We start from the raw sequence: 20,982 nt of genomic DNA on the forward strand, positions 1-20,982 counted from the left end.
CGCGGGCCCTTGGCAGGAGGGTGGACCAGACCAGAGAGGAGAGGGTGCCCTCTGCTGCGCCTGCGCAGACGAGGGGCTCCTGCAACAGCACCCTGCTCCCAGGACCCACTTCTCAAGTTGGGTCAGAGCTCAGATGTGTTGTCCTCCTTTTTAAGAAAGGAAACTGAAGCCCAAGGGGTCATCACTGGCCCCAGGTAGCCCTAGTGACCAGCCTGAACTGCACAAGGAGACCCTATCTCAAAAAGACAATCAGGCATGGGCCCCCAAGCAGCCTGATGCCCTAGTGCTTCGTAGCATGATTGAAAGGCAGGTGGCGGGATGCTTGCCAGGCATCACATTCAGACCCTCACATTGGTTTGTGTTTCTGTCTTAACAATGCCCTGACAGAACTGTCGCTCCTGCTAAACACCAACCCTCACACTTAGATTTTCAAAGCAGAGAGCTGAATTTTACCGTTTGGCTTTAGATGTCATGGCTTCTTTAAAATTCATGGTAATGCTCCTTTTGAACCTGAGAACCGCCTCCCTTCCTCCTACTTTTTCCCCCAGTACTGAGGATTGGCCTGGGGAGCACTGAGCTACACCTCTTGCCCCTTTATTTTGAGACAAGCTCTCAGCATTGCCCAGAAGGGCCTCAAAAGTGGGCTCCTGCTGCCTCAGCCTCCCAATTAGCTGAGACTATGGCCATGGGACATCCCACCCAGCTCTTTTAACACACAACTCTGCTAACTACATCTTTGCAGTCATTGGTTGCCCGGTGTACTATAACCCCGAGGGTGGGCACCCTTCTGTCCATAATGACTACAAATCTGAGCTGCACAGAGCACCAGCAAGCTTGTCAGCCCAAGTCACCAGGTGGGCAAGAGGGAGCCTGCGGCAGCATCTCCACAGTGACCCTACAGATGGGCTCTCGGTTCCTTCCCGTGCGCAAGCCTAGAGGCTGCCCCCAGCACTTCATGGGGCCTGTCTTCATAGCCACCACAGAGACTCTGAATTATAAAAACCGCCACCGTAGTCCGTCGTCAGATTTAACTAACCCACAGGGCATGGGGACTGCTTACACACTCGAAGGGTAAGGCATGGAGTCTCCTCTCACACATCTCACAGACAGAACTAGAAACAAAATGGAACAAAGAAGAATCCAAAGGAAACCAGGTTGTGTAGGGAAGTCTGTGTCAGAGGCAGTATTCCTCAGCAGAGGGAGGGTCTGTGTCTAGCTGTCATCGCAGCCTCCCTCGGTGGGTTTGGGAGGTGACAGGATGCCGCGTGTGGCACTGGGCATTGGCTGGGTCCCCTGATGAGTTGGCTGGTGGCTCAGTGTAGTGCTGGGAGGGACCCGGAGGGGAGGCCACAGGCAGCAGTGAGGGCGTGGCCTGGAAAGGCCCCCCCGGCCCTCCTCCTCTCCCTCCGGTGCCTCTGCTCCCTCCTGAGTGTGCTGTCCTCCATCATCTGCTAACGGACCTGTACTGAAACCTCTACTACTGCAGCCAAAGTAAACCTCATAAAAAATCAGATTTTTAACATGCCAAAAGTTGAATTCAAAAATAAAATAAATATGTACACACTCAGACCATCGAAGTACTAGAAAAGAACAGGGAAAGGACCTTTAATGATGTGGGCACGGGGAAGGGCGGGCTTCCCTCCTGCAGGCTTTGTTTCCCTGCGGCATGTGCTAGGTCCCCACGTGGACTCCTGAAAAGGGGCTCAGGACATTGTCACAAAGTGTCTTGTAACTCACAAAACGTATAAATATTTTAACACTGAGAATCTTTGACCATGTTAAAAGAAAGCTGAATGTGTGAAATATAAAACTGCATTCCAGGAAGAGGTGAAAGGCAGCAAGGGAAGTGCTGGCGATGCACGGGACAAATGCGGTCACCAGCAGGGAACCGTGGTGCCCACGCGGGCAGGGCTGCAAAGGCCTGCTTCGGGCGCGACTTTGAAAATGTGTCTCCACGGAGATGTTTGGGGCGCTGTGACCTGATCACCATGACCTGGTGGTGCGGTGCAGGGCACCGGGCAGCCCCGTGCAAAGCAGAGCAGAGCACTGCTGGGGGTCTGAACACCGTGGGTGACAGCTGTGTCCTGTGCAGGGCTGAGACACTTCTTGGGCCTACTGCTGTAGAATGAGGTAGGTCAGCAGGACCCCGGGTAGGAAAGCTCTGCAGTGCCACCAGGCCCCTGCCCCAGGCTTAGACACGGACGGTCTGGCGCTCTCCTGAGGACTCTGCACACACAGAGATCAGGACACTGGACGCATGGCTCCCTAGGGAGGGACAGCACAGGCCTTTGCTTTTGACCCCGTGTTTTCGTTAACTCCCGTCGAAAGACCAATAGAGCCTGTAATCACAAAAGACAGTCCAGTCTGCGGGAAGGGCCCCTTTTGGTGAGAGCTCATGGTTTCCTCCTGAGTGCTCCAGGACCCGCCCTGGCTCTGAAAGTGACAGGGACCTGGCTGAGCTCTGCCCAGCACCTGAGCCCCGGGCTCTTGATGCACCAAACCCACTGGAAAGGCACCCCCTGTGCACTCTGCTCCAGGAAGGCAACAGCACATGCAGTGACCCTACCATGTGGCCCCAAGGAGCCCCTCGGAAAGGGACTCTGCTGTGGTTCAGAACCCACAAACATGCAAGTCATTAACACGGGGCTCTGCCGACAGGGGTCAGGCAGCAGTGCCCACCGTCCTTCCTTGCTGCTCCAGAGTGTGGGGGCCCTGACTGGCCAGCAAGTTCACACAGTTCACAGGAAGCGAGGAGGCTGTGGGGACCCCCCGACCCCGAAGGCCTGGGGGTCACAGCCGATGCTTCATCCCCCTCCAAGAAAGCATTTGTCTCCTTGGGTCTCATCTCTGGAGGGGCTTCAGCACCATGCAGGCTCTGCTGTGTGTGTTTGCTCTTCAGTCTCTTGTATGCCTGGTACACTGGGGAGAAAACGTGGCATTAAAAGCAGGGTCAACAAACACTAAATGTGGAGACACTGTCCTCGTACACATGCGAGGCCATGTACGTATAAACACACAGGGCAGGGAAGCAGGGAGGGCAGTGGAGCAAGGTGATGGCGTACACAGTGGGTCCTTCTGCTGGAGTAGAGATGCATTTCTCAGGTCGCTGGTGCACCATTCAGACGGTCAGTCCATGGGGGCCATGGCCAGCAGCCTGTGCAGAGCACTTGCTGGGGGACAGGCTCTCTCACCAGGGCCAGACACAGCTGAGAAGCGACACGATGCTTCCTGAAAACATCGCCCAGGACCAGGAGGATTCTGACAGCTCCTACTCCATGGAAAATCCCACCCTGCCCTGTTCTCCTTATGTAGTTGCGTTTATCAGTGAGGAGAAGAATCAGTAATCATTTAAATCAGTGATCACTGGGCCTGTCTCAGAGGCGCCACCTTGACAACAGGAAGAATTTACAGTGGCCCAAAACTAAAATACATACTTACATATCCATAAGTTTTTAAAACTTTACAAACCTGTATAATGACAGGTTCTAGAGTAATTTTGTATATTGAGCGGTATGGATGGGTAAACACCGTGTGTGTGTGTGTGTGTGTGTGTGTGTGTGTGTGTGTGTGTGTATGTGTGTGTGTGTAGATACATCTTTAAATGTATGCTTGGCTATGCATTACATTTTTCTCTGAAAAGGTTTCACAGTGATTTGGCATAAATCCTATGACTTGCACCTTGAAATAGAAGTCTGCAAAAACACAGAAGTGATGTGGTATTTGGGAGACCTCAAAGCTCTGACAGAGATGTAAGAAATCTATGTTTATAGTTTGATAAATGTCATTTTGAGGTCAGTATTTGCTCATAGAGGGCTTGTCTTCAAAGTCCTGGAATCTAGGTTCTCACAGAGCATTGGTGTTGATGAAGTATATTTGTTTCTAATTGTAATCTCACATTCAAATGGTTTTCTTTGGTTTTTTAAGACAAGGTTTCCCTGTGTAGTCCAGGTTTCCTTTGAACTCACTATGTAGCCCAGGCTGGCCTCGAATTCACAGCAATCCTCGTGCCTCAGCCTCCCACATGTTAGGATTACAGGCATGCAGCACCACACCCAGCTTCAAATGTTTTTAAAACATTTTTTCTGTAAAATTCCCACTATTTCAAAGTATCTTGTTTCTGTACTTTATTATCCCCAAATATTATCCCCAAAAATATCCCACAGGGACAGCACAATACAAGTTTGGTTTATTTAAAAAAAAAAAAAAAAAAAAGTTGGGAAATTGGATGGACACAGTGAAAGTTCACCCACCTGTCACAATGAGAAATCCATCCAGCAGCTGGAATAAGCCGTAGGCCAGCGGGAAGTTAAACATCTGGGCCAGGTCCTCAGCAGTAAACGATAGCTGGAGCATGGTGATACACAGCTGGATGTTCTGAGCCCCGGTTTCTAGGGAAATGGTCCTGCACCTGGCAGTGAAAGCTGTTACACGTCAGCAAGGACGATCCTTGCCTCTTCTCTTGTAGGTAACAACACACTCAAGCTCTGAGTCAGTAAAATTAGGCTCATGTGTCTGCCTTTCAGTGTGGTAACAGGAAGTCAGTCTACAGCCCAGGCAGAAACTCGCCCGTCCCTGGGAAGATGCTGAACCGGATCCCAAAGGGAATGGCGGCGGCAGCACTGAGCCCACAGGAATGTCCCACGCTGTGCCTTGGGAATCCAGCCACACAGCTCCCCTTTAATAATCCTGATCCCATTTTAAAATAGGCAAACTTACTCAAAAACCCAGGAAATACGCAAAGAAAATATCCAGACTAGAATTATCCTTACTCTCACTGCTCAGAATTACCAGAGTATATTTTCCAGTATTTTGCAACACACAGAACCATTTTTACTTTCTTCTACAAAGTGGGAATCAAAAGCCATTTTCTGTGAAGTAAAGCTTCCCTCTTGACTACTTTCCAGAACCATTAAGACAGATGCGGGGCTGGGGATTTAGCTCAGCGGCATAAGTGCCTGCCTTGCAAGCAGGCAGTCGTGAGTTCAATCCCCGGTACCCATAAAAAAGAAAAAGACAAAAACAAAAACAAAAAAAAGATCTCCCTGTTATTAGATACTTAAGTAATTTCCATTTTTATATTCATAAATAACCCTGCAATTAATGTCCTCGTCTATCAGTATTCGTGTGCATGTCTGATGGAGCCAGCTTTAGAACAAACCTTTAAAAGTAAAATTACTGAGTTAACAACCCTAAATGTTTATAAGTTTGTTGATCTGACACTATATTGCCCTCCAGGAAGTTTATATCAATTTTGTCTCCCTCATCCTTGGATGATAACGCTCACCACATTACAGGCAGACAGCATGGGGTATTACACCCTCTTTACTATTTCATAGTATTTATGAAATATGCATCCAGGTGGAAAGGATAGTACTTAACACAAGTCACTTCCTCCTCCAGCAGGAAGTTTGTCTCCTTTCTCCTCTTGTGTTTCATAATTAGTCGTAAAAATTTGGCTCAAAGATAGGAGAACGACCTAACTTCTGGGAACTTGTTCAGGCCCTAGCGTGATCTCTGTGTGTAGTGTAATCCCATCTAATCCCTGGAATACAGAAGAACTGTGTCTGGTCTCCACGAGCCGCATGGTCGCCCCAGACCTAGTTTCACACGTTCCCTTTGCCATCAGTTTGACCCTTATTTCATAGAAAGAATTGCTGTAGCCTCCCTCCCGCCTTCTGCTGCGTGCCCTGTCTGCCCACCACGAAAGTCAAAACTCTTCCTCCCTCCTGACACAGCCAAGGCAGCAAAACCTGCCAGTGGCCAAGAGTTTAACGTATATTCCTCAAAAAAGCTTCTGGGGCTTGAGGTGTGAGCGCCCTGCTGAGCAGGAGTGGGGTCCTGGGTTCAGGCCCAGCAGGGCCAGAGGAGGAGCTGGGGCAACGAGCTGTACCTTTGCCAGGACTGTCGGGTAAGGAGCGCCAGCAGGAAGCCCGCGATGTGACCCATCAAAGGGAAGAGGAAACTGATGGTCAGAAAGCTGGTATCTGAATTCCAGAACTCCTTGGACAGCACCACACCAGCGACTGTGACCACCAGGAGGAGGAGGCTGCCAACCACGGCCCCGACCTAAAGGAAATCGGTGAAGCACGCTCCGGTGAGCATCTCGGGGTTCTCAGTCTGTGGTGCGCAAGGCCGCGCGAGGCTTTGCACTTGGCACCGTTAGGCCGATGTGGGAAGTGGGGGGACACTGAGTCCCACTGGGCTGTAGGGACTGTGTATCCACAGGGGGTGTGTCCCGGGGCCCCCAGGGGCTGCCTGCACCCCCAACAGGACGCAGCCTAGGCAGTCTGTGTGCACCTCTGAAAGAGCATCATGTATCCATGAGGCACACCAACCGGTGAGCAGCTGCCAACAGAACAGAACCCGAGTTCGCTGTCCCGAATCGTGACACTGTGGGACAGAAACTCCACAGGCACCCAGAAGACAACCGGATACAGACGGTGAAAACCAGCCCGGGCGGCCAGGCCGGAAACCTGAGTGCGAGCTGCGGTGGCGAGCGCGCTGCGCGGTGCCAGTCTGCAGCCCCGGAACCACCGGCAGGGGCGATCCCCACCCCGTTCAATGGAAAGAAATATGAGTTACTTCTAGAAGTTTCCATCCAACATATTTATCGACAGTAGCTGACTGCGGAAAGCTGAACCCACAGAAAGCAGGACTGCGGGCTGGGCACCGGTCAGAGCGTCCCTCCGGGCTTTGTGGTCAGCGTCTTCCCAGTGAAGGGGGGGGGGGCTGCTGACCGTGGCCAGGAGAAAGCTGTTGGAAGAACCCGCCAAGAACGCTGATGCCTCCGCTGGCCGGGGTGGCGGGAGGGGCGGGTGGAGAGGTGTTGGGTGCACCAGTCCCGGGGTCCCCTGCGGCCCCTCCACAAGGGGTGCGCTGGTGACCTAACCACTCCCTCTCTCCCCGCTGCGACCTTGGCAGCGCGCATCGGCCCTTGGCGCCCCCTGGTCCCCCTTGGTCCGCAGCCGGACCCGCAGGCACCGGGCACCGAGCCCGGCCCGCACGCAGCCCTGCCCCGCGGCCCCTTCTACTGAACCGGCCCGGGGCTCCCGGAGTGCAGTCTGCCGTGGGAGCCTCCTGCCTCAGCCTCCCGGAGTGCCCAAGGACAGACAGACAGACGCTAAGCTTTTGCTTCACAAAAATTAAACATTCAAAGGTCACTCTAATAACTTGAGTTTCGGATCAGAGCGAAAGGAAGCACAGGCCCTGAGACGCACAGTCTCGGGTGGACACCAGCCACGCGCGGCCCTGACACGGAGACTCAGCAGGGAGAGCAACGGGCACAAAGCCCCTGGGGACCCCAGGAGCCCGAAGATGCGTGGAGGGAGGAAGCCCCGACTGCTAAATGCTCTCTTCCTCGCCCTCAGCGGCACCGCGCCTGCCTGGCGAGCTCCAGGCAGTGAGTTCGATTCCTGGCACCGCAAACTTAAAAATAAAATAAAAAATCTGCCAGGAGCAAAAGAGGACTCGTAAGGTGTTTCAGAAAACAATGCCCAAAATTAAAATAGGACCAAGCATGGAGCGTAGAAATGTGCTAAGACCGGACGGCTAAGCCGACCACAGCTCCCAGACTACGTGCACACGTGGGTAAGTGCCTCCTGCCACGACTCACATAGACTCACCAGGGAAACGGGTTTTAAACCTGCCCTTCGTGGATAATGCAGTTGTCACCCTGGAAACTTCTTTTGTTTCTCCGCTGACAGTGATGGCTAGAGAGGATGTGGAATCACCCGAATCGGTGGTGGTGGTGTTGATCGTAAGAAAAGTGCACACACAGTAACGCTTTTAGCAGCGCAACTCCTAACAGGGAAATTTCAGAAGCTGCCTGTCCACCAACAGATAAATGGCCATGGTGTCGCCTTTATCACCATGGAGTACTACTCTGCCATAAAGAAGGATAAACAGGGGTCATTTGCAGGGAAATGGGTGTACCCTGAGCCCATAATGTAAGTGAACTAAGTCAGACGCACAGATTCAAATGTTACCTGGTTTCCTTTCTATGAGAAACCTAAGATAAATAAATTAAAAAGCAAAGCAAAAGATAGATAATAGGAAACAGGAGGATAGTTTTGTTTTTTTGTTTTTTGTTTTTTTTTTTTTTTTTTGCAAGAGGTAATGGGGTCAAGAGGGGAGGCTGAAAAAGGAATGGGCATAAAAAGAATTAAGATGTACATGTACTGATTGCAAACATACACTAATAAAAAATTAAAATTAAAAAAGCATACAAAAACAGAGAACTTAAAATGTAGGGAGTTTCTGGGCACAGGGCTCACTCTGGGTTAGTAAATAAAATCACAAGCAAACACTGCCCACTGAAAGCCTAGTAACAACAACAGATGCCTAAAGGAAGGGACATCGGGTAGAGCAGAAGAGCGAAGTCCAGCCCAGCAGCAGGGAGGTCACCTTCAATGACCCCGGCACACCGGCTCCCTGCAGCGCCCTGCACCCGCTGGTCCTTCCTGCACCCGCATCCTCTGCCCTCTGCCGGGACAGAGCTTGCTGCATCTCCCAGGAAGCGAGCAGCGCAGCCTCGCTGTCAGGCAGAGTGACACAGCCAGAGCACAGACTGAGCACACCAGATACCCACGGTACAGCAAGCTGACGCCCACTTGCAGGATCTCCCTGTGACCCAAAAGGTTTCCTCCCTTGTAAGTGTAAAATACAAGAATTTTTTTAAATCTTCTGGAAAGCAGCACAGTTTTCTGTCTTCTAAAGTGATGCTCGGCTGGAAAAGTGGAAAACACTCTGGAGCTCGAGTTGATTGTTCAGAGCGTGGCGTGGCAGCACACACCTGTAAACACCCAGGAGGCTGAGGCGGGAGGGTTGCCATGCATGCAAGGCCAGCCAGGGCTACATAGCAAAGCCCTACCTCAAAAACAAAAGGAAACAGAAATAACACAGAAGAGCCTTGAGAATGCACAGGCCCTGAAGCTCCTCATGCACCCCGGGCCTTAGCTTCTCTGTCACTCAAGTCCCGAGTCTTCCAGGGCCCCCTGAGAGTGTCACAGCAAGGCTCAGTGATGGGGACGGAGCCTGACACACAGACCCCAAGCTTTAGGGCGCTCATGGGAAATTGCATGCTGTGGGGCTCTGGCCCTTGACTTAGGTCTTCCGGGGCTTTGAGCATGAGGATAACTGTGACCTGGGTTCTTACCTTGAGAATGATTTTCGATTGTTTTGGCCACTTGAAATTCACGTAGATGCCAAAGGCCACCGGGATGGTCAGACACAGCAGAGTAATCCCTAGAGAGGGGAAAAACCGACCCATCAGACCGCACCTCTCTTCCCGACAAGTCTGGGTCAATTAGATCATTTTTTTGTTTTTTTGTTTTTTTCCTTTTTATCGATACCGAGGATCGAACTTATGACTGCCTGCTTTCAAGGCAGGTGCTTATGCCACTGAGCTAAACCCCCAGCCCCAATTAGATCATTTTTAATTAGATCCTCTTTTAATGAAAGCGCGTTTTGTTCTGGGTCCATCTCCAAAAACAAAGCGACCTTTGAAGACAATCTCCAAGGGCCTGTGATACTAATGGAGGCCACCACACCCAGGCATGTTTTCCCTCTGACAGTGGCCCAGGAATTTGGAGACAACAGGAAATACAAAGATTCAAAAACAGAGGACCATTGTTCAGGTATCACCCCTGTGTAACCACAGTGCTATTCCCCCAGCTGAGACCCACAGGTCGTGACTTCACAAAGCCAAGAATGCCTGCTACAGACACAAAACAGCACTTGTGACACTACCAAATAATCTCTGCTGTTCTCCGGGTGCAGCCCAGGAGTCCCAGGACAGCCGGAAGAAGGCTTTTGTATCAGCACAAGTGAATAAAGGCTTTGAAGGCGGGCGTGGGAAGGAGGAGGTGAAGCCGCTTTGCCAGCAGGATCTGTGCCCTCCAGAAACTCTCTCTACATCTGTCCAGACGCTACTGTCCTGCCTCCGAAGTTGCATGAGCTGTTCACAGCACCCTGGACTGTATTTGCTTATGGATTCTTTTCGGGACATATTTTCAAATACTCTATCGGTAAGTGTGCTCGGTAAGTATTGGCCTTGAACAACACAGCAAGTTCAAGGCCAATACTTACCGAGCAGAAAAAGTTGGGCTTTTCTTTGCAATGGTGGTTTCTCAACACAGTTCTCTCCCAGCCCTGACCAACACGGTAAGCCCCTCTGCCTGCAGACAAAGCCTCTGACCATAGGCTCCACGGTGGGCCACAGGTCTGAGCGCTCAGGCTGCCCAAGAGCCTCTACCCAGGCCACTTACAGGGCTTCTAGAACTCTGGTTTCTACCTCTTCTCCAAACACTGACCAGGCTAACCCAGGCCAATCATTTCCACACTCCCTTCCTGACTAGGCACACACAGAGGCAGGCGCTGAGTGAGAGGTACGCATTGGAGAGGAGTTGAATGAGGGGTTGGCCATGGTGGGCGGAGGGGCTTTGATGACCAGGGGACTTGTCCACCTCCAGTCCATAGCAGAAATCCAGGGCTCATGGGGCGTGGGAAATCTGCAGCCGTGCAGGGCAGAAGTGGAGTGAGGAGATCCAGGTACACTCTGGACCACACACAGCCGCCTTGCTCGGTGCACACTCGTGATCCCAGCGCGTGGGAGGCTGAAGCAGGGGGCTGACAGTTTGAGGCCAGTTTGGGCAACACAGCAAGTTCAAGGCCAACCTGAACTACATAGCAAGGCCCTGTCAAGAAAAACCCACAAAAACAGAAAGCAAAGAAGGAAGGAAGGAAGGAAAGAAGGAAGAGCCCTGTTACTTCTAATTATCATTTTCTTTTCTCTTTTTAAAGCAGGATCGCCCACTTTTGTTCTGTTAAAAGATAAACTCTTACGATTGCTATGGTTTACAGGTCCCTCCCACCTCCCCATTCCTGTATCAAGAGCTGGGTCCTCATGCTGGAATCTGGGACTTAACAGGTGGGGGCCTCAAGTGAGGTCCTTGGTCACCTGCGGGTCCCCTGTACCCCGAGGTGGCTCTCGTGAGAGGGCTGCTGTAGGAGCCAGAGCCTGACCCTCCCCAGCTCTCTCGCTTCCTGTTCAAGATGTGATCGATGTCACAAGTGGCCTTCGAAGCATCAGCACTGCCCACATGGGAGGGGGTGCTAGGAACCACAGAAGACCCTGGGCCACACTTCTTGGATTTTTACCTCCAAAAGTGTGAGGTCCAGAAGCCTCTTTTCTATAACACCTGCACCTGCAGGTGATTCATTATTACACAAATGCTGGCGTACAGAAGTGGTAAGAGCCTGGACTTGGCAGTCCTGAGCTACGATTCCAGTTCTGTACCTGTCACCTGATGGTCTTAGGTAAGTTACTTAACCTTCCTAAGCCCCAAAATTCAATCAACGGAACCAGTAACAGAATTTATACCATAATATGATTTAGGAAGTAAATTAGACCCCACAAAAAGCCCTGCACAGAGCACTACATAACGGAGAGTGGCCATGCCGGTGCCCAGTACAGACCTAAGCTGTGATATGGAACGGTGAGGCTCTGAGCCAGGTGCCAGGACCAGGTGTAGAGATAGAGGCAGAGGGGCATCATGCCCAGGGCGGCCACTGTGGAGCAGGTCGTCATGCTGATGCTGAAAATGCAAAACGAAAACAAGGCTTAGGAGGGTAGCTGGGAATTAGGGATGGAGTCTACCAACTTCAATAGCGCAGCCTTTACCCAGAGGCCTCCTGAGCCCAGTGGCTGGAGATTATGTGGGGTGAGCTACCGAGCACCCACCGGGATCCTCTCAGCCAGCAGATGAGGGCCTCTCTGTGGGCTGGAAGCTCTCCAGTGGCTCTCCTCACCCGTCAGTTAACATCTGGTCAATATCTGCGTGCTCTCACAGGGTTCCAAACCATTCAGTTTCTTACACACATTCGCTTTACAGAGATACAAGTCACATATGACAGAACTCAGCGTTGTGAAAGGTACAATTCCACAGTTTTAAGCACCATCACAAGATTTTGCAGTGAGATTTCCAGAACAGTTCCACTGACCAAAAAAGCCACCCCCACCGTCAGTCACTCCGGCTCCCAACTTCTCCCAGCCCATAGAGACCCTGATGTACCGCTCTTACAGGAGTGTGTGTTCTGGACATTTCCAGATCACATATGTAATCTTTTGGTGAGTTCAGTTTCTTTCACTTAACATAGTTAATCCATGGTTCAATCCATGTTTTAGCATATGTCAGAACTTTTTCCCTTCTATGGATTTTTGTCTTTTATCCTATTAATATAGCATACAGTATTACATTGAATTTTTTTGTGTGTGTGTCGTTTTGAGACACAGTTTTGCTATGCAGTTCAGGCTGGCCTTAAACTCATTTTGTAGCCCATGAACTCAAAGTGATCCTCCTGCCTCAGCCTCTCAAGTGCTGGGATTATAGGTGTGTGCCACCATGCACAGTTTAAATTGATTTTTGTGTGTTGGATCAATTTTGCCTTTTGAGAAAAAATTCCACTTGGACATGGTGTAGAATCCTTTTTATATTGCTAGATTTAGTTTTCTAGGGTTTCATCAAAGATTATTGCATACACTGGAGATTCACAAGGGGTTTTTGGACTGTAGTTTTCTTGTGACAGGTTTATTTATCATGGCGAGGTCTGTTAGGGTCAGTGAGCCAGATGATCAGGTCTGACACTAGGCTCCTTCTGATGAGACACCAACAGAACCAGCAGAGCGCCAGCTACACAAGCCTCCTCCAAAGCTAGCCAGACCTGTGGGCTAAACTTCATGAAAATAAACTGGCTGGGGGCATAGGGACAACTTCAACCAGCCTGTGGGTCATCTTGAAAAGCAACTCATCTGTCCCTTCAAATAGGCAAGGTCAGGAGGGAAAGTTTAAGAGAGACTAATAAGACTAGGATTTTTTTTTTTTTTTTTTTTTTTTTTTTTTTTTTTTGGTAGCAGGAATTGAATTCAGGACCTCACGCTTGCCAGGCAGGCACTGTGCCCCTGAGCTAAATCCCCAGCTCAAGACTAGATTTTTAAAAGTCACAAACAGTAAACCTTACAACATTTTGCAATATTAATGAGCTCATTATTACTCTTAAATTCGGGTATTGTTACCAAAAGAACACGATACTGATTCTTTAGCAACAAGATAAACTTTGAACATTACAAATCCATAGTTTTCTTCACCTAAACCATTTATTTTTTTACCTAAATCATTTAATAATTTAATCTGATGAGCTTCAAGGCTTCATTAATGTTTTAAAGAGTGAAATTTAAGCACTAGGGATTTAGTCCAGTGGTGTAAGCACCTGCCTGGTAAGTGTGAGGTTGTGAGTTTGATCCCTAGTACCAAAAAAAAGAAAGAGTTAAATTTAAGTAATCTTATTTAAATTTTTGCTTAAAATTGAGGCAGTATTTATGTTTATATTTGTTTTTAATTCTATCAAATAATTTTAAATATTTTAGGACTTTTTGGAAACGAAGATAATTGTAATACTTAATTTCTATTTTTATAAGGTATATTAAATATAAGCATTGTATATTACCATCACGGTGATGTGTCTGTCTAGGTCACCAAGGGACTGGGACGTTAAGAGGCCAAAAGGTTGGCCAAGCTCCTGCCCAGCATTGCTGTGACCATCAACATTTATTTTCCCTCTGACTCTTCAGCAGTAACTTCAGAGATGTCATCCACATGCCACAGGCCTCCTGCAGGCACAGCAGGCAGGTGTAGAGCCCAGGAGAGGGGGACCAGTGAGAACAGGGGGCAGAACCAAGAACTCATTGGCAAGTCTGCTGCTGGGTGGGCCTACAGTTACATGCAGCATGGGAGAAGGGTGCTGCTTTCAAGGAAAAGGTTTCTAGGCTTTGAAACCTTTCTGTGAGTCATTTAGTATTAGTTTAAAGGGCGACGGAGAGAAGGCCCAGTACTCCCCAAGAGGGACTTTCTGTTTTTCTCACTGCTCTGTGGCTGCCCCAACAGCTCACAGCTCAAGCCAGCTACGTCAGGTGCTCCCGGCCACTCCAAAAGGCTTTGCTACAGCTGCTTTGAGCTCAGACCTGGGATTTGCATCCATCCCTCCATGGGGCCCCTAAATTAGTCTATGACTTGGTTACTTCAAAAGGGGCTAGCACCCACATGTGCCACAGCCGGGCACATGTATTCAGCCTCAATGCTCTCCAACACTGTCACAGCCCTGAGTCTTCTGTGTCTATGGGGATGGTGTGGAGGAAGTTTTTCCAGATTCTTAGCCTCTAACAGTGCTGCATTTCTTGGCTTGCCATATGCCAGGGCCTGGAATGGATTCCATGGGACATCTTGTTAACCCTGAATTCCTGGGGACCAGCTTGGCACACCCCTCAACCCATACGCCTTTGTCTCACGGTTGTGGGTGGCAAGGTGTATCCTGGCGTCAGCCTGACTGCTGGCTCGGTCCCCCAGATTCTTGCATCTATCCTCCATCCATGGCTCTGGCTCACAATGCTCGTAAAATGGGCACCAGATGGCACCAGATGACTCCAGGGCTAAGTAACAGCCAAGCTAGAGATACATGCAGCCAGTGGGTGTGAGTACAGAGCAAACCACGCCTTTGCCTTCCTGCCATGAATTCCAATTATAGCATAAACAAAGGATGCGGCTAACAGGATCCCGACTGTTCCCACGAGGGAGAATTATTGGCAATGTCTGACTTCACCAGAACAAGATTCCACTTGCATTCAGAAGAATGACAGTGTCATCCCCAAGCTGTTGCAGAGAACAATGACAGAGATCTGGCAGGTCTGGACGAATAGGTAAGCCCTGAGCCTCCTCTGGAACAGGAAATCATTCTCTCTCCCTCTCTCTCTCTCCCTCTCTCAAAATGCAGTGTCAATAGCATTTTACAACTGGAGCTTAAATAATTAAAATTTTAATTTCAAACCCATCAAATCAGGAACTCTACTTCTCAAAACTAAAATACCCACTTCCCCTCTGGAAGAAAGAAAAATTATCTGGCTCTTCAGATGGACACAGAGTAGGCAACAAGGTCATACTCGCAGACCTGACCCTGCAAAGAGTCCCACGTCCCATTTCCATCCCCAAATATGTTACCCTTGCTGCTGCTGCCACTGGGAACCACAGTGAGCACCCACCAGGCACCATGTGCTGTGTTGTGCCTTTACCACCCGTGCCAGACATATCTGGGCAGCTGAGGAGAGCCCCAAGTCTCTGCCAAAGGACCAAGGATTTATTTAGATGTTTTTCATCAGGGATCGAACTCAGGACCTTGCACTTACCAGGCAAGCGCCTGAGCTATTGAGCTAAATCCCCAGCCCTGGACCAAGGATTTCTTTAAAATCCAAAGGAAGGAACTAGAGTGGAGGAAGAGCTGAGGCACAGAGGCGTCCTGGGGAGGAGAGGACCTCACAGGTGCCAGGGCTGTGGAGGAGACCCAGGGGGCACACGAGTGCCTGCACAGACTGCATTTCGGCAGCGCTCTGGGCACGAGGATGCTCCCTTTTGTCACCTTGCACCGGTCGTTGCAGCTGCCCCAAAGAGCTGACATCCCAGCGAGGGAGACAGGAAGCTGCCCCTGACTGCGATGCCTCCGGGGAAGAACAGAGAAAGTCCCTGCCTGGCATTCAGGGGACAGAGAGGGCAGCAGCTCCAGCACAGTTTCTGGTGAAACTTTAGAAACCAGGGTAGGAGAAGACTGAAACTTGAATTTTATAATTTGCGTTCCTTGTCTAATGGTCACAAACACTTCATACTTAAAAGAACCTCAGGTCCAGTCTGAGTCCTGAGTCCTGAGTCTACGCCCGAGGGAACAGAGATGCAGACCTGTCTGACAGTCAGAAAAGAGGGGAGCCAGGGGGTGGCCTCAGGGGAAGAAGTGATTAACAGGATCGTCCCAGCAGGGGATGTGGCTCAGCCCTAGAGGGAAGGAAACCCTGAGCACATCCCACCATTCGAGGGACCCTGAAGGCACTGCTCCCAATCACACAAACCAGACCCAAGAAGACAAACAGTGTCCGGTCCACTTCAGTAAGATGTCCCCGGGGTCACACTCGGGACAGGGAGCAGCTGTGGCTGCCGTGGCCGCCCGGCGGTGCAGCGCAGTGAGGCCTGGTCTGGGGAGGTGGCCGGCGGTGGGGAGGACGCACAGCGATGCGGGTGCCCTTGGTTCACGCACGGTACACACTCAGTGTCTGAGTGGCAGGTTTGTTATTGCATCGATGGCCAAAAGGGCCTGCGGGTCCCTGACAAATCAAGAAACTGAGTAAGCGGGACTTGAGACGCCCAGACGCACAGCTGCTGAGCGGGGCTGAAACAGCGTTTTCCACCCGCCCCCCCAAAGTCCGTTCCTATTCCAGGGTGTGCCGGGTGAGGGGCTCAGCACCTCATGCGACCCTCACAAGCACCCGTGAAAGTGGGGAAACTGAGTCAGAGGCATTCGCATCACCGGCCAAGATGGGGCCGGCAGCAAGCCGGCGCCCTCGGTCAGCTCTGACCGTCTGGCCGGCCCCTCCTGGCAGGCAGGGGTCTCCGGCCCCATGGCAAATCCCAGGACGGTGCCCCGTGCCGGGTCGCCCCCTCCCGTTCCTCGGGGCGCAGTCTGGTCGGCGGGCCATAAGCAGCCGCTTGCCTTCTTCAAGGGAGGCCTGCGTGGCGCCAGCAGCTGTTCCAGGATGGAAGGGGGCCGCGAGGGCCGCGTGGGAGCAAGGCGACCCTGAGGGACTGCGCCACGCGAGCCCGCAAGGAAGCAGGTACGGAAGCTGGGGACGCGGAGTGCCCGGCTGGTGCGCCCAGTACCGAGATGGAGGTGCTGTACCCCACCGGGAGCGGGAGAGGGTGCGTGGGGTGCTACAATTCTCACCCTCGCAAGGAGCTGAGCCTGGAACCAGGAGGGAGCACAGGTGCCGTGGGAGACGTTGCTCCCTGCACGTTGGTCTCCAAATGCCTGTTTGGAGTGGACACCAGGAGAGCCACCAGGACACCCGGCCAAGCACAGGGTGGAGGCAGGAACAGCTCGGTGGGGGGCTCCGGTTTCTGAGTTTCCTGCATGAAATGCTCTTGGGTTTTATGCAGCACAGTGGACAGATGGAATTCCTATCAGTGACCACTGCAGAGGTTCCCTGGTTGGTAATCAGGTATGAAGTTAGGGAAAGAACTTGGATATTCCTTCACTGAATTTTCTACTATGTAAAATTCTTGCTGCTGGCACCCGGGGTGGTGGTGCACACCTGTAATCCCAGCACTCAGGAGGCTGAGGCAGGAGGATTGTTGTGAATTTGAGACCAGCCTGGGCTACAAAGTGAGCTCAAGGCCAGCCTGAACTACATAGCAACAACCTGTCTCAAAAAGGACCAAAAACAACAACAACACCACCTTTTTTTTTACTGCCAGGTTTGGTGGCTCAGGCCTGTTTTCCCAGCACTCGGGAGGCTGAGACAGGAGGATTGCTATGAGTTCAAGACCAGCCTGAACTGCATAGCAACACCATGTCTCAAAAAGACAAAAACAAAGCAACAATAAATATATATATACATTGGAACACAAGAACAGTAACTAATATTAATGTGACCCTGCTATATGCCTGGCATTATGTGTGTGTATATGTGCATGTCTGTGTGTGTACCTAGATTAACTAATTAGCCCAAATTTAAAAGATATTTAAGGATAGAGTTGGCAAAAGGAAGTAAAAGTAACTTTTTCAGATGTGCCTTCATTGATTTTATTTGTCAGTGCTAAGTAACAAGATGATGATAATAAACATTGTGTTTCCCAGAAGTGCTTGAAAACACTGTTTACAGAATAATGTTTCTGCTCAAAACAGAAGATCCATTTGTGTTGCTAAATGTAATGGAAGAAAAGCGCAGAAGGACATAAAACAGATGAGGATCCCAGTGTGAGTCCTGACACCTCATTCGGAGCCCTTGGCAAGCCACTGCCTAGGCTGTGATACTATTTTCTCGGCTATAAAGTTCAGCATAATAAAGGTCACTGACAAGGCTGTGATGGGACCCAAGGGGAAAGGATGCAGGAAAGCGTATACCCTGTGCCTATCAGGGGCTGTAACTAATACTAGTTTCCTTCTGCTTTCCAAAAAGTTTCCACTCCTGGGAGTTTTCACTGGGATCTGAGCTGTCTCCCCAACATTAACATCTCCCAGCTATGCTAAGGAGCGACCATACTGAATCTGCATCCGTGGCATATTAGTAGCTAAACACTGAGGCACAGAATTCACCCATTTTTCCCACATCACTCCCGATGAGCTGCTGCTTTGAGGTTAACGGCCAGCCTGAGCAGCGTAAGACTGTTAAAGTACAGCACACGCAGGAAACCTGAAATCCGGACTGCAGCCAACTCACTGATATTGACTCTTAACTCAGCCCTCACCTCTGATTCATTCCTTGTCCGGTAAAACTCAGCAAAATCACACACACACAGTGCGAAGGACTCAACTGATGGGACTGTTCCCCAGGCAGTATGTGAAGGAGTGTGCTTGTAAGCAAAGAATCTAGAAAGACTACTGTTTTTTTCCAATGTGACCCTTCTCTGTACTCCTCAAATGTTTCCCGCATCAAAACATGCGTGCCATCTCTTAAGAAAGCAAGGATTTATTCGGACTTCTTAAAATGTGAATAAATGGTAAAGCTAAGGTCTCCTGGGGCTTTTATCTACACCAGTGACCAATACTAATAATCTGCAAAACAGCAAGAAAGAACAGCTTCAGTCACAAAGCCTTCTGTTGCTCCCTAAGTCAAATTAACAGCCCACCACTGGCACCTCAAGTGGGACATGTGTGTCAGGTACCCTTAAGACTACTTACATGGTTCCTAAAAGTATTATTTCACAAAATCAGTGCTCAAGAAACAATTACTTATTAGACCTATGAGGACTTTATTTTGTTGGGCCACCTGTCAGCATCACCCCCAGCACTGTCCTGCACCAGTCCACTACCATCAGCTTGGGATTCCTGTCTGACATCCTAAGAAACTGTTCACCTCAAGTGAGGGTGAGTCCATGGGGAGGGAGACCAGTGTCCAGTGCTGGAACCCAGTGCTGCTGCTTGGTGCAGGAGCTACAGAAGAGTACAGGGAGCCCCAGCAATGCCAGCCTGGAGCTTAGAGAGGAAAGCCCTTCCACGGCGACGTCTTTCTCACGCTTGTAGCATCCCCACTGCAATGGACGGAACAGCCAGAAGGGTGTTCAGGGGAGGACTCACCTGAGATCCATGTCTCCGTCCACCCAGAAGGTGAAGATGTTAGACACAGTGCCCCCGGGGCAGCACCCCATGATAAGAACAGCGACTGCCTGCACTGGCCTCAGAGAGAAGCTGATGGCCAGGAGATAGGCAGTCAGTGGCATGAGCCCAAACTGGCAAAGTAGTCCCACGGTGACACCCCAGGGCCTCCTTAGATGCCACCAGAGCTTCCGGATGTCCACAGAGCACCCCAGGGAGAACATGACCATGGCCATCATCACGGCAGACCCGACAGTGAAGACCAGTCCCAGGCTCCCGCGCCCCTCTGGCATTCCAGGCAGCTCCTGCTCTGAGCTGTTGGCAGGGCAGGCAGAGCTGCCAGAGCAGTTGGCTGCCATCTCCTCCACCCAGCATCTCAGTTAGCCGGCGACGACAGCTAGGCAGGTCTATCCTGCCACACTCTGTAACAGTGCCACTGACTCAGGCACTGAGAACTAGTGCAGTCGAGATTGGCCGGCTGGGTGATTCATCCAAGCCCAATCGGTGTATTCGCTGGTGGCATCATAAAGGCAGTGAGCGAGCAGAGGCTTGGGCATGCGATCCGCAGGACCTAGCAAGGCTCCCTCCCTCTGCTCCTCGTCACCAGCGAGTGCTCAGAAGAAATGAGGCAACAGCGTCATCATCAAGTAGAGGGCCAGGCTCTGCGGTCAGCGCCACGCCGTGCTCCAGGAAAGTAGGTTGCGTGCAGAGACATGATTTCCCCAAACCTAGGAGGGATCTGAAGAGCCAGGATGCACGGTGATGAGGAGAGAACCTTAACTCCGGGAAAAACAAGGCCACTCTGCCAAGCCACGCCTCCTAGCATGAGCTAAGCAGGGCTGTGGGAAAAATTAAAGAAAAAGGAGGCTGCTTAAGGGAACCTCAGGGAAGCCTGGAGTAATTTCAGGGGACCTTCGTAAGCAGCCTGGGTTCCTCTTCTTTCTGCTGCTTGAGAGTCTGTCTCTAGCTAAACACCTGCAATAAGAAGACGGTATTAAGCACCAGGAAACATGTTTCTAAGCAATGCAGTGCCAGAGAGCTGTGGTTTTCGTGTGGAGACCCCAGGCTAGCTGGAGAAGTGTAGGAGTCCTGCCTGCTCTGGGATCCCAGGCAGAGCCTGAGCATGCTGCCCAACCTGGTGACAGGAGCCAGCCAAGGACAACAGGCTCCCCTGAAAGAAACTTTCAAGCAGCAGGGGCCACGCCCTTCCCCAGCCTGCCCTGTATTGGAGGGGCAGTTGGCAGGCATGGGGCCACTGTGTCTGCTGCTCAGCCTGTCCTGGGGGACACGAGCCACAGTGTCTGATGTGGAGTTAGCGAAATATCTTCCCTGTCCAAAGGCAGTGGGCAGGCTAGCTGCACACAGACGCAAGCTGGATTTAACTGTTAACACACTCTGACTGTGGGAGCAAACTGCCCTGCGCAGGGCTGGAAGGCTGGTGGGAGGGGCAGCCCCCCCCCCCAGACTCCCAGCTTGAGTGGGCAGGGAGCCAGGTGACACAGGGGTGCACCGGGTGCTGTACCCACATGTGACTGCCTTTGCTGAGGTCAGAGGCTTATTTTTTATGTACTTATTTAGTAAGAAAAGGTGCGAGATGCTTCCGTCTGATAATGTCAGAAAGTCCCATGGCAGACCCTTTATCCCTGTGCGTCACCCATGAGCCCTGCCCTGTTACACGAATTCTTCAAGTTCAGCAAATGCCTCATTCGTGGGAGGGTGACCTGACAGGAACTTTTGTGATTTGCTGAGTATTCAGCTTTGACAGCTGAGGGTCCCTAAATTTACCCAGGGATGTCAAGG

At 50.9% G+C, this 20,982-nt stretch overlaps 1 protein-coding gene across 1 annotated transcript; it reads right to left on the reverse strand.

Annotated features, from left to right (window-relative positions):
- Positions 1-1,578: 1,578 nt before the first annotated feature.
- On the reverse strand, positions 1,579-20,193 carry Slc10a6 (solute carrier family 10 member 6). The gene is made up of 6 exons (XM_003469390.5): positions 19,165-20,193; positions 11,476-11,594; positions 9,155-9,243; positions 5,891-6,066; positions 4,251-4,408; positions 1,579-2,919 (listed from the first exon to the last, which is right to left on the reverse strand). Exons 1-6 carry the CDS (start codon positions 19,539-19,541, stop codon positions 2,636-2,638), a joined length of 1,203 nt encoding a protein of 400 aa, XP_003469438.2. The 5' UTR covers positions 19,542-20,193; the 3' UTR covers positions 1,579-2,635.
- Positions 20,194-20,982: the final 789 nt, after the last annotated feature.

This window comes from Cavia porcellus, unplaced genomic scaffold (genome assembly GCF_034190915.1).
Source record: "Cavia porcellus strain 051 isolate PalLab524CR breed Dunkin Hartley unplaced genomic scaffold, mCavPor4.1 scaffold_5, whole genome shotgun sequence".
Taxonomy (NCBI): Eukaryota; Metazoa; Chordata; class Mammalia; order Rodentia; family Caviidae; genus Cavia; species Cavia porcellus.